This window comes from Sander vitreus, chromosome 20 (genome assembly GCF_031162955.1).
Source record: "Sander vitreus isolate 19-12246 chromosome 20, sanVit1, whole genome shotgun sequence".
Lineage (NCBI taxonomy): Eukaryota > Metazoa > Chordata > Actinopteri > Perciformes > Percidae > Sander > Sander vitreus.
In genome coordinates this window covers 12925072-12938166 of record NC_135874.1, presented here as the reverse complement: position 1 = coordinate 12938166, position 13095 = coordinate 12925072, and the positions used below count along the sequence as shown (strand labels likewise).

At 41.9% G+C, this 13095-nt stretch overlaps 2 protein-coding genes across 7 annotated transcripts in view; one reads left to right on the top strand and one right to left on the bottom strand.

Moving 5' to 3' along the window:
• Positions 1–380: 380 nt before the first annotated feature.
• Positions 381–5010, top strand: cldn23l (claudin 23-like). 2 transcript variants are annotated; one of them, XM_078277131.1, is made up of 3 exons: positions 381–684; positions 2824–2872; positions 3011–5010. In XM_078277131.1, exon 3 carries the CDS (start codon positions 3309–3311, stop codon positions 4074–4076), a length of 768 nt encoding a protein of 255 aa, XP_078133257.1. In that variant the 5' UTR covers positions 381–684; positions 2824–2872; positions 3011–3308; the 3' UTR covers positions 4077–5010. The 2 variants fall into 2 exon arrangements, with proteins under 2 accessions (XP_078133257.1, XP_078133256.1); XM_078277130.1 differs by having other exon boundaries at positions 2820–2872.
• Positions 5011–5896: 886 nt separating this feature from the next.
• Positions 5897–13095, bottom strand: part of cnksr1 (connector enhancer of kinase suppressor of Ras 1) — a 30443-nt gene continuing 23244 nt past the window's right edge. For 2 of the 5 annotated variants that reach the window (XM_078277119.1, XM_078277121.1), the window contains exons 12-21: positions 11253–11428; positions 11100–11133; positions 10642–10817; positions 9798–9871; positions 9280–9351; positions 8813–8883; positions 8196–8266; positions 8021–8108; positions 7562–7746; positions 5897–7286 (exon numbers count right to left, since the gene is read on the bottom strand). In XM_078277119.1, coding sequence (XP_078133245.1) covers positions 6852–7286; positions 7562–7746; positions 8021–8108; positions 8196–8266; positions 8813–8883; positions 9280–9351; positions 9798–9871; positions 10642–10817; positions 11100–11133; positions 11253–11428 — 1382 coding nt within the window. In that variant the 3' untranslated portion in view covers positions 5897–6851. The remainder of the gene's footprint in view (positions 7287–7561; positions 7747–8020; positions 8109–8195; positions 8267–8812; positions 8884–9279; positions 9352–9797; positions 9872–10641; positions 10818–11099; positions 11134–11252; positions 11429–13095) is intronic. The other 3 variants (XM_078277120.1, XM_078277122.1, XM_078277123.1) reach the window with 3 other exon arrangements.

Sequence of the window (13095 nt, the reverse complement as noted above, 5' to 3'; positions counted from 1 at the left end):
TCAATTATCACTGGAACAAACAAAAGATAAGGATTAGAGATGCTTCCTGTGCGCATGCACAATTATAATCAGTCTTTTAATGTGGAGTGCATATTGGAAATATAGAAATAGTTGATAGTTCTATCAGATCAAACAAAAGCATGAATCCCATCTGCGTGAGAGAGGTTTGGTCTCATTTTGTTTCATGTATGGCTTAGTGTGTGCTAAGGAAGGGGGGGTCATATGAACACACAAACAAAAAACAAATTGTGTTCTCGGTTTTTTTCTCGCAGCTCTGTATGCTCCAAAAATAGGCAGTACACAAGTGTTGGCATATTCAGAAACGCTTTCCCTATTTGGTGACACTGGCAGGGAAAAGCAGGGAGGCACTCCTGTCCTCGATATAATACAGACATCCTTCAGCAAGTCAAAGAGACACACACAGAAATTGAGACAGAGAGGTAGACAACCGGGGAAGCAGCAAAGCAAGCAGACAAAATCAGGGACAGACACAAGGACAAATAGAGGCAGAGACGGGTGGAGAGACTGCTGAAGCAAGGATAAATGAGAAGGAAGAGAGAGCAAGAATAATGAAGAGGTGGTTGCACCATCTGCTGCCTGAGAGAGAAACATGTTAGCCATTCAGATTGGAGCAGGGAGGCAGCCAGCGATCTGCAGTGAGATACCAACAACCCCTCTTGAATGGTAAGTAACTGTGTATATGGACTGCGCCTGTGTGTGTGTGTGTGTGTGTATGTGTGTGTGTGTGTGTGTGTGTGTGTGTGTGTGTGTGTGTGTGTTTGCATTTGCTCGAAATGTGCCTGCATTAAAGAAAGTGTTTGGGCTATTAATAACCCGACAGTATGTTCATCATTTTCCATTCGTGACAAGCCTGTTCAATGTTGTGCCTCTCTGCAGATGTTTTCATACCGTCCCTCTACGTGCCATCTCTGCAAACAAAACAAATCAAATCTGGTGAAGTCACTGCATTTAAATGATCATTTAGGAAAATAATTATTCTACGCAGTGATAACAGAGAAGCTGTTGATGTCCTGGCAGCTGGGTCAGGTGTTCCATTCTTATGTTTGTCATATTCTCTCTCTCTCTCTCTCTCTCTCCTGTAAAGTCATTAAAATCAAGTAGCAGAACAGGAAATAATATTTTAATTACAATGCTGTCATATAACTCTAGACAAAGATGACAGTTGACGACAGGTGTGTGTTTCTTTTCTATTCTATTTAATCCTTTGTGTATTCCAATATATTCTGTTATTGTGTATCCAGGTATAGTTCAGCAAATCTTTATTGTCTAGATTAATACTTGCTACCTTCAAGGGGATTGGTCAGTCTAAATGTCATCAACCCTCCATTGGCATTTGCCATTTGTAATTAGATTGAATTTACAAGTATAATTCATGTAGGCTGAACATCCTCTCCATGGTGCAGCAAAACAAAAACAAGCTGATATTTGGCTTACACATTTCCCACCCCATCCATACACAGAACCTGTGTTCTGTTAACAACATAGGTTTGCAAATGAGTTAGATTATTTATTGTATGCATTGCCAATATGTTACAGATATGCTTTTAGAGAACTTTAAGGAGTTCATACACTAAATCCAAGTTTTGTGCCAATACTGTATGCTGTAAGTACGTTTTTACAAATGTGTTACTCCTACTTACTGTTTGTTTTGCTACAAAGAAGTGACTTTAGTTGCCTTTTTTATGTAGAAAGGACACAATCCTTCAGTGTCAAATATTCCAGTCATTACAACTCAACAGTTTGTAAATCTGCCCTTCAGTGGGTAAAAGGTTACATTACATTTTATTACATTATTCAAGGCAGAACTTCATATATATTAGACAGGGGTAATTCTACCATGTGAAGCTATTTCATTTGAGTTTAATTTTTAATTTAACTTTAATTTAATGCAAGTAGTACATATTATGTTTTAGAGAAAGTCAGACACAGTCAATAATTGGTCTTATATATGTCATCATCATATTTATTTTTTATTCAAAAGGAAAGTTGGGTAAAAAAAAATCTGAAATGTCTGATATACCTGCTGAGGAAAATGAAGAAAGGTTGGTTTTACTGCTTGTGTTTGTGAGTTGTGTGTGTGTGTGTGTGTGTGTGTGTGTGTGTGTGTGTGTGTGTGTGTGTGTGTGTGTGTGTGTGTGTGTGTGTGTGTGAGTGTGTGTGTGTGTGTGTTTGTCTGCATTCGTCAGTCACACACACCTTCAAGTTGTTTTGTGAGGGCATTGTTTCTTTCTTTCTTTCTTATCTGACTGAGACACTGTAGATGGACTCACCCTGCATTCAGACACTGGCCTGACACAATTACTAACCTGACTGAATTCTTCCAAGGTCACAGCTGACCCCCCACCCCACACACACACACACACACACACACACACACACACACACACACACACACACACACACACACACACACACACACACACACACACACACACACACACACACACACACACACATACACACACACACACACACATTTGTGTACTCAAGGCAATCGGGTCTAACTAGGTCTTGTGATGAATAAATCCACACACATACACACTGTCATGTTGAGATTGGCCAGGTTATCGTATCCTAGCAACAGAAACAGACAGGCTGGCCATTCAGTCTTTTCCTGTCCAGCGCTGGAGCAATGAAGCCAAATCTCCTTCTGTTTTCTCCGGCTGCTGGAGCACTCGTCTCTGCACCACTTCATACCTCTGCTATTTCTCATATCTCTATCTACGTCTATCTCCTCCATCACTTCGACATGACGTGCACTACGCCACTCTCTGACTGAATCTTTCTCTTTCATTAAGACAGTGACAATAAAGACTCTGCAGCTGAAAGAGAGGAGATTTCTGACAAATAGGTAATGGATGAACTTTCATTTTATTACGGCAGTTGCACTTTTATTGTTCTGATCATTGTACTGACTCTCTTTGCTTTTGCTAAAGCAGAATTATACCTTCATGTGAAGGAAAGTTTAACATTCTCTGTTTGTTTACAGACTATCGGCAGTGTCTGGTCAGAGAGGACATTTGTGACTTGATTACATTCTATGTGAACACTTGAGAAACAACAGAAGAGATTGTATCTTCATCATCATCACAATGGAGTTGTCTTATCCTTTTTGAACAGATCCACACTGTTCTGAGGGGTCCCACGACACTGACATTTGACATTTACAAGCAGCTAGCTTTCTTTTGGAAAATACTCTCAGTTACTCTAAAAGCACATTGAGGACAGGTTTTCTAATTAGTTATATATCTTAAGAGTTTCCGTAAATAGCCAGGGTTGCACCACTTATGATGCACACTCCATCCTCCATGGTGATGGGGATTGTCTTTGCCCCTTTGGGATTGGTCCTTGTCTTCACTGCCGCCATCACTCCTCAGTGGAGAGAGGGACAGACACGTCTGGGGATGGCAGGCTCGGGGTCACTTCTTCGGTTAGGAGTGAAAGGTCAAGGGATGGGGGTCAAGTCCGGGTCAGTGGAGGCGCTGCTCCTTCTACGCTCTGATGGACTTTGGGAGAGCTGCCTGCAGGTGGAGCACTCAGAGCTGAAGCAGTGCTGGCCTGTGGCAGGTCCATATCAGAGAGACCCAAGGGTTCGCCTGGCACAAGGTTTGATCCTGACCTCGTTGTTCCTGTGCAGCACCGGCATTGTTCTGGCGTGTATCGGGGTCCGGTGTTGGACAGACATCCCTCTGAGAGGTGTGGCAGCTACAGGTGGACTCCTGGTGGTGATGGCCGGGCTGCTAAGCCTGACTGCACTCGGCGTGTACACCCACAACCTTGCAAGACTTGGGATGGCAGATCCAAGTCAGGGTATCAATAACCCCAGGTTCCCCCAACTCAGCCTGCGTCCAGCCGGCTCGCTCTACTTTGGGTGGCTGGGTGCATGTTTACAGGTTCTGGGAGGCAGTGCTCTGATGTTCAGCTTCAAACGACCAAGATACCCGACCTGCCCGTCCTGCCCGTCATGCCCAGGGCTACCTGTCTGCCCTGCCTGCCGTTCATGTCCTGAGATCCCCATCAAGTCAGACACGGATGTATATGAAGTCAGCTGTTAGAATGTAAACCTAACACTTAAAATACTTAGACAACATGGGTAAAGATGAACAAATCTGGACCCTTAAGGACATATTAAAGTCACTTCCAACTCATTAGCTAATTAATCTGCCAACTAATAAAATAAGTAAATTCATAAATGACTGAACCACAGGACATTACCACTACCTGATTAATTGACTCAAATGTCAGGTATGAACATGATGGATGTAACTACCTCTTGACATAGACAGAAACATAATTTTGGGGTGTAGAATACAAAGTGATGAATCATACAATGAGAGTTTGATTGCTACAGAAGTTCATCATGTTTGAAAAGAGCTCAAGTTCCTGCTGCCTTTAACTGCAACATGTAGTGAAACATGGCTGAAGTATCTCTTTGTGCTGCCTTTGACATTGTAGCCATGCCATTGTACTGTTAGCAAGAAACATGACACTGTTTTGTGTCAGAACAAAACTGTGAAATGTGAAATATTTGTGATAAATTATAAGTTGCTTAGATAATGGTGAGGCTTTGAATATAAGAACAATTGGTTCTTACATGAAAAAAACAGGAAAATACTGTTTTCTTAGCAAATATGTTCTTTGGAATGGAGACAACAATCTTGACAAATTTTTCTCCAAAAGTAATTGCAATCTGCTTTTAATATTTCTCAATTCAGTCAAAGCAAGCAATTAAAAGACCAATTTTAGACGTGAGATTACAATTTTTGAGCCTGTCAGGGTAAATCTTTGTATAATACCTTTACTAAGGAGCCTTCATCTAATGAATGTGATTTTATTGACATGATAACAATGAGGAGACAACAAGTGTTTAAGTGAGGAGGCTGTACCACAGGGTGTTTGTTCTTTGTAAATTATTTGTTGGTGTTAACTTGTTACAATGTGTTCATACTTGGTGGTGCATTCTGCATTTAATAAAACATTTCAACAGTGTATCACTGCGTGCTGCATCCTAGTACTACTGTTTTACGTGCCATTGGGAGTAAAAGCAGATGGCGTAGATTTCAATAGAAAAAAAGCTTCTCTTCTTTTTTTTAAATCATCTCAGCCAACACACAGCAGACAATGTCACTTCATTGAATTATCAGAAAGTGCCCTGTTATGTAACCAGATCATGACCTGATGAGAACGGCATTCAGCGAGTGACTAACAGTAAATTACATATTTTATTAATCCCAGGAGGTCAATATAGTGAAGTTGGCACCAATCTGAGTTACTAATGTGCCATTGTTGACAAAACAAAGAACAGTAAATCTAGGCAATTAGTGGAGTCATGCATTGGAATAAAAAGACATTTGGAAAATGGATTGACTCATACAATGAAATGTAATTTGCCAGTTAACTTTGCACTTTAGTAGAACAAGTATGTCATTGAAATTCTGTGTTTTTTTGTGCGTGATTCTACTCATACCTGCACCGATAAATACACTGTGCTGTAAAACTATACATTTCATTCAGAAAGTATTTTGGCACTTTTTCACATTTTGTTTTGGTGAAGCCTTATGCTAAGATCTTTTAAAGTCATCAATCTACACTCAATATTCTATAATGACAAAGCAAAAACAGGATTTTTATTTTTTTTGCAAATGTATTTAAAAGACACTTGACATTTAGCTTAGGTGCCTTCTGTTTCTCTTGACCATCTTTGGGTGTTTCTACCACTTGATTGGAGTCCACCTGTGATAAATTCAATTGGTTGGACATGATTTGGAAGGGCACACACACACCTGTCTGTATAAGGTCTCACAGCTGACAATGCATATCAGAGCAAACAGCCAAGCCATGAGGTTGAAGCAACACAAAGAGCAAGATGCAAAGAAAAGCTTGACATGCTCAAATTTATGCACAAAACAGCTGTGGACATACACATATAAAGACATGCATTTTATAATCTTGAGTCTAAAGCACATGTATAGGAAAACACACAAATAAATAAAAAAATAAAAAACATAAAAACAAATAATCTTATATCTGCTTTATCAAGGTCTGTCAGTCATTTCCCTATTCAGTCATCCTGACCTTTAACCACAACAGGAACTTCACAACACATTTCAGTGATCATCACGATCCCTTTTTATTAAGCCGATCAATGTTACATTACAGTGAAAGGGTCTCAGCATTTGAGAGGTCTTCACTTGTCTTGCTGCATCCATGGCAGCCTTGGGCAATAAAGGGACACAGGGCCAGAACTGTCATACAGCTCTATATGTGGTTAAGTACGCAGTGTTCTCCACAGGGGCAAGAAGGATAAAAAAATTACAAATAAAGGACATCACCTTGACCAACAAGGGGCTACAACAGTGTTTCTGAAGCACATTTTCAGTGCAAAATATTTCAAATGTATACCTTGTATTAAGGTAATGTCATTAAACAAATACATAGAGTATTTATAGTAAACTGTATTTACATATCACATTACAAGAGGCATGACTTATATTACAAATTCTCATTGAATTCTAAGAAAAGTTCTACTTTCTATTATTAGAAGAACGAGACGGCCTTAGAATTGCATAAATACAGACTGAACTGTGATAGACACTTGGCAAATTGTTCGTTTCTCTGTTGTAAACTTGTCATATTTGTTTGTTGTGACCAACTCTAGGTCTAAATCTACACTGATGCATTTCACTGACATATTTGATTAAAGTGCTGATTATATGGCAATTTGATCTAATCTTTTCTGTTGAATGTCAGCAGAGGACATGGTGACATGCACCACCGACGTCTTCCATTTGCATGACCCTAGTAAACAGAGCAACTGTTTCACCGTTCTCTTAAATGTAGAAGTAGTTCTCGACGGCTTCGCCGGTCTCCGCCATTTCACTCAGCTGTTTATTTATTGAATCCTGGAGCGACCCCAGAGAGAGTTCTAACAATGGACTGTTGCCTGGAGAACCTGGTGGGATCTCCAGGAGAACATCAGATGGCTCCGCGTCCACTAACTGCTCCCCGTCGCTAAGGCTCAGTCTGTATGCGCCTTCTGTCTCTGAGATGGCTGTTTTCTTAGCGACAGTTTCCAAGGCAACCTCCTTAGCGGGCTTGTCCTGCGCTGACGCGTCGTCCACTCCTTTAGATGTCTTGAGTGTGGCCAGTTTCTCGATTTCTTGAACTAGTTCCTCGTTTTGCTTCTTCCACTGACGATACTTTGAAGCTGACAGATCAGAGTCCTCTAAGATTTTGTTGATCTGCAGCATCTCCAACTCTTTGGCCTGTAGAGAGAAAAGGGTTTCAATGACCATGCAGATATACTCAAATATAAAACTTCCTGATTCTGACTGTCTGAGAAGAACAAACGTGCTGTACATGACAGTTATTTAATATTGGTTAATTCTTATTTCCTTGTCCTCCAGTCAAAAGAAAGAAAATCACAAGTCACACACTCACAGTGATTTCTAACTGCTAAATTAATTGTATCTGTATGGTAACTACTTGATGTTTAAGTGGTTGACCTGTGTCAGTATGTCATCAGGACTTTTCTGCTTACCTTAAGAGTGCTCTGCAGGGCCCGGAGCGTGTGCGCCTTCTCATTGATGATGGGGTTCTTGTTGCGTCGAATGAACGATTTCCTGAAGTGGTCGTGTGTAAACGGCTGATCTTGGCCAATCAGAGAGACCCCTCCTTCCTTTATGTTGTTTAACATCATGCCCATCTCATCCACCGGTCCTCCTTCTCACAGGGATGCAGACACAGACAGAGAAGAGCAAATAAAGATGGAGGGAGATATGTGAAGAAAAGATAGAATTAAATGCATAAAAAGAGAAGTGGGGTTTGGCTGACAACATCATTTGTCAAAACATCCATAGGGTGCACTCAAGAAAACAACATGATGAATTTCCCACTATCAGAGGGACGCTGTCTTCACAGCTTAAAGAGATAACTCATTCAGAGAGAGAAAATAAGAAAGCAGCAAAGAGCTGAGACAGTTAGCCTATACAGCACATACCTGTTGCTTTGCTGCCCCCTGTCACAGTATTTGATAATGGCACCCTTTTCTTCTCCTTGGGGCGAGGCAGAGTGTGGGACTGCACTTTCTGAGGCACACAATGAGACACATAATAATCTGAATGGTACTCCAAATGGTGTGTGTTGTGTGTTTATGCACGTGTAAACTCTCTTACTGTGGCGACCTTGTTTCTTCTGCGGGGTGAAGGTGATCTCTCGCTTTCTGACTCAGTCTCACTGTAACATTCTGTTCACAAATAAACACAGGTGTTAAATTAATGATATCACCATTATACATCATATCACAGTATACTAAAAGATCAGGTATACAGATACCGTTGCTGATCCTTTTTAATTGGCTGGCTGGACTAAAATCACTTAATAAACTGCAGGTAACCATAGCAACAGTAATTATGCTTCGTCCTATGTTATTAATTCATAACCATGAATTAATAAGACTGCAATGTTTTAAAAGATGACTTTGATATATGTTCCTCTCTTATAAATGGCCATGGTATGAGTGATGTTGAACACAACGGACTCGGAAGAGGAAACACTACAATCTTTATCCATCCATCATTTTGGCGCCAGCACCAGGACACCTCATGATGCATCAGTTTTATTTATGAAACCTAAAATCGCAAGTCAAATAAAATAGAATATATATGCACCAAAAATATTGCAAGACATTTTGGGTAAGTGAAACCACTAAATGCATTTTTAATCGCATAACTTTTAATGGTTAAAATTACAAAAATACAAGTTAAACAATATAAGGAGAATGTTTGCCCACCTTCTTCGTTATCTGGGCCTGTGTGGAGCTTCTTGTGCTTCTGTATGGCTGGGATCAGACAGTTAATCCACCTGGAGAAAAGAGACAAGATTTATCAACATAGGCAAAGCAAATGCAATTTCTGTTTCAGTAATGTTTAAGATTATCCTACCACAGCTTTACATTTCAACAAAAGTGATCATTACTTCAAACAGCACTAAAACAAGATCCCGAAAAGCCAACTGTAGGGGGCAGTGCAGACCAGCACGTGTTAAAGTATGTAACACCTCTCACTGTTTGCAAAATATGAATGAGTTTACCGTTATGCAGATGCATTTTAGAGCTGAACATTTATGAAAGAAATGTGGGACAAGGAGGCTAAACTTGCATTATCAAACAGACTTGGCTCATCTGCTCATCTGAAAAAAGAAAGAAAGAGAAGACAGACAGCCTGAACAAGGTCTTAGATTATAATCGATCAAACTTACTTGCTCATGTCACTGACATTTTCTGCCGCAAAGAAGAAGTTGTGAAATCGCGGGTGGCACATTTTAAACACGCTTGTAGGGAGAGAGAACAAAGAGAGAGGGAGGCATAAACATGAGAGAAATTAAAATAAAAGTCAAGACGACGTGAACAAATATATGCATGCTACAGAAATTCTCATTCCTCATCTCTTTTGAGATTCTATGACATGCTCAAATGAGATTCAGTTACAACAGGCGCTTTTTCTTTCAGTTGCTTTTAAAAATAGAGAAAATAGTTTTTTATTTCCCTGCATCACGTACATGACTACAGATTGTTGCATAAAGCCAAAACAGATCATCCACTGTGCACGGGGACAATAAAGCTTTTGTTTTAAACTACCCAGCGGCGTCTAAAAGATTAAAATACTTTTTGATTACTGCATCGTATCTTTCATAATATCAACAAACTACAGATCCTCACATATTCCTGTATAAACAGTTAAAAAGCCTGTGAATATGATCAATTTATTCATACTTACTATTTTCGCTTGTGCTCTCCAGCACTCTCTATGTTGTAGCTGGTTATATTGACAAAACCCTCTGCCTTCTCATCCTGCAGAAAGAAATCACATACAAACACACAATTCAATAATGTTATAAGACTGGCTCAAGGAAAATAAGTTAAATCAGTATTCAAATAGTCAATACTATTGACTTGGAGAGAATTCAAATGGAAAATGGTAGCAAGATACTTTAGAACACCACACATAACAGGAAAGTATAGTTCTTCAGCAACAAGTTGCTGCTGGAGGAACTGTGGAGAAACCGACTCAAACTTTGTCCACACCTTTTGGTCTTGTGGGAAACTTAAGAAATACTGGGATGATATCTATTCAGCATTGGCCAATATTTTTAACATAGAAATCCCTATGGATCGGATGGTTGCTTTGTTGGGAGCCACCCCTGACGGTTTTGATCGAAGGGATGATATATACCTTCTGCAAATCCTTCTTGCTGCAGCCATTAAGGGTATCACTGTAAATTGGCTGAAGCCCACTGTTCCAACATTTCAGTGGTGGACAGAACAGAGGGACAAACCTTTGAAGAGATGGACCCCTGTCTTGCTTAAAATGTTTTGAAAGAAGAGAGCGATCAATACATTTTATTTATTTATTTATTTTGTATATGTTTTCACTTTATTTATTTTATTTTATTTATTTACTTATTTATTTCTAATTTTTGGAAATTGTCTACGATAAATAAAACATAAGAATACCATTGCCTAAACCATAATACATGTAACATTATCTTTGTGTGTTTCACCAGTTCTTATCATTTATTTGGTTCTGGAGAGAGTAACTATTGTCATAGTTTTATTCCCACCTGTGGGCTGGTGTACCAATAAAGGGAAGGCCCCTTGAGGACGAACCAGAAGCGCTGCCACTTCTGGGCAAGGAAGACGCTGCTCTCCTTTCTCTTCTTCCACAGCCAACCGTCGGAGTCGGGTCGACCCAGCTCGCGGCAGGACACACGGCGGCGACTCATAGCTGTCGACATTCCTGAGAAGAAGAAAGGATGGGAAGGAGAAGAAGAAACGATGGAGATCAACAAACACATTTTCTACTAACATTGGACATGCAATCCCCTATTCTTCTCTTAAACATGTGCTTAATTTGCTTTTGTTTTAATCTTGATTTGGTCCGAACCCCTATGGATCCTATCGTCAATTCTATACGACCTGGTTTTGGTATTGCCTTTGACTTGATGAAGATGCTCTTGACTACAGCTTTGCAGTGGAGTATTTGCTTATATTCATGTAGTATTAAAGTATAACCATTTACCTTTTGTAGAGCTCTTCTGTGTCTCCTTATTGCCCTGAAAAGAGAAGCCAATAAAGTTTATTCTGTGTTAAATTCAAATGGAGTTTGAACAACATCAACAGTGGGGTTCAAAAAGTTCAAACTGTTTAATATGTCTGGCAGTTTCTCGCTCACCCTGTGTCCCACCATTTCAGGGCAGGAACTTATGCTAGTTGTGTCCTGGTCCACTCCCTGAGGTGAAGGACTTCTGAATGACCCAAATCCAAAGGGAGAATGACTTCTGGGTGACGGAGACTGGTCGTGTCTTAGTCCGGGGGAGAGTCTTGAACTTTCCAAACTCTCAAACTCCCCTGAGAAACACACATGAATGTGATTACCTGCATATACCAGAAGTGAAAATTCTAGTATTTGTGTTGACAGTTAAGTGACACTAAAACTATTCAACACACCATCATAATTCTCATTAATTTGAGTCACCAGTCAATGATCTACATGTAATACTCTTTTATACAGTCTACACTGCTGACAGTAAGATCCCAGGGCGATAGGTCTATTTCAAATTGCCTTATTGTAGCCACCTATCCGGGAACCATCACCTTATCGTAGTGGAGAGGTTTGTGTGTCCCTATGAATCTGAGGGCTGTGTTGTCTGGAGCTTTGTGCTCCTGGTAGGGTCTCCCAAGGCAAAGTGGTCTCAGGTGAGGGGCCAGACAAAGAATGGTTCAAAAACCCTATGAGTGACCGAGGAAGAGATGGAGTGACCCTGCCCGGAGGAAGCCCGGGGCCCCCGTCTGGAGCCAGGCCCAGATGGAGGGCTCGTCAGCGAGCGTCTGGTCGGACAGGTTTGCCACGGAGCACGGCCGGGCACAGCCCGAAAAAGCTACGTGGCATCCATCTCTCCATCCCATGGGCCCACCACCTGTGAGAGGAACCGCTGGGGTCAGGTGCGCTGCCATACTGGTGGCAGTGATGGTCAGGGGTCTCGACGGACCAGACCCGGGCAGCAGACGCTGGCTCTGGGGATGTGGAATGTCACCTCTCTGTGGGGGAAGGAGCCGGAACTTGTGCGGGAGGTGGAGCGCTACCGGTTAGATCTGGTGGGGCTTACCCCTACGCACAGTCTCGGTTCTGGAACCATACTCCTGGATAGGGGTTGGACTCTTTTCTTCTCCGGAGTTGCCCAGGGAGTGAGGCGCCAGGCAGGTGTGGGGATACTCACAAGCCCCCGGCTGAGCGCCGTTACGTTGGAGTTTACCCGGTGGACGAGAGGGCCGCCTCCCTACGCCTGCAGGGTTGTGGGGGGGAAAACTCTGACTGTTGTTTGTGCATATGCAAGAGTTCGGAGTATTCAGCCTTCTTGGAGACCTTGAGTGGAGTCCTGCATGCGGGCTCCAGTCGTACTCCATAGTTCTGCTGGGGGACTTCAACGCGCACGTGGGCGATGATGGAGACACATGGAGAGGCGTGATTGGGAGGCACGGCCTCCCTGATCTAAACCAGAGTGGTTGTTTGTTGTTGGACTTCTGTGCTAGTCATGTATTGTCTATAACGAACACCATGTTCGAAAATAGGGATGCTCATAAGTGTACTTGGTACCAGCGCACCCTAGGCCAAAGGTCAATGATCGATTTTATAATCGTTTCATCTGATCTGAGGCCGTATGTTTTGGACACTCGGGTGAAGAGAGGGGCGGAGCTGTCAACCGATCACCATCTGGTGGTGAGTTGGGTCAGGGGGTGGGGGAAGACTCTGGACAGACCTGGTAAGCCCAAACGGGTAGTGCGGGTAAATTGGGAACGTCTGGAGGAGGCTCTTGTCCGACAGACTTTCAACTCACACCTCCGGCGGAGCTTTTCGTGCATCCCTGTGGAGGCTGGGGGCATTGAACCCGAGTGGACAATGTTCAAAGTTTCCATTGCTGAAGCTGTGGTCTTAGGGTCTTAGGTGCCTCAAGGGGCGGTAACCCACGAACACCGTGGTGGACACCGGTGGTCAGGGAAGCTGTCGCACTGAAGAA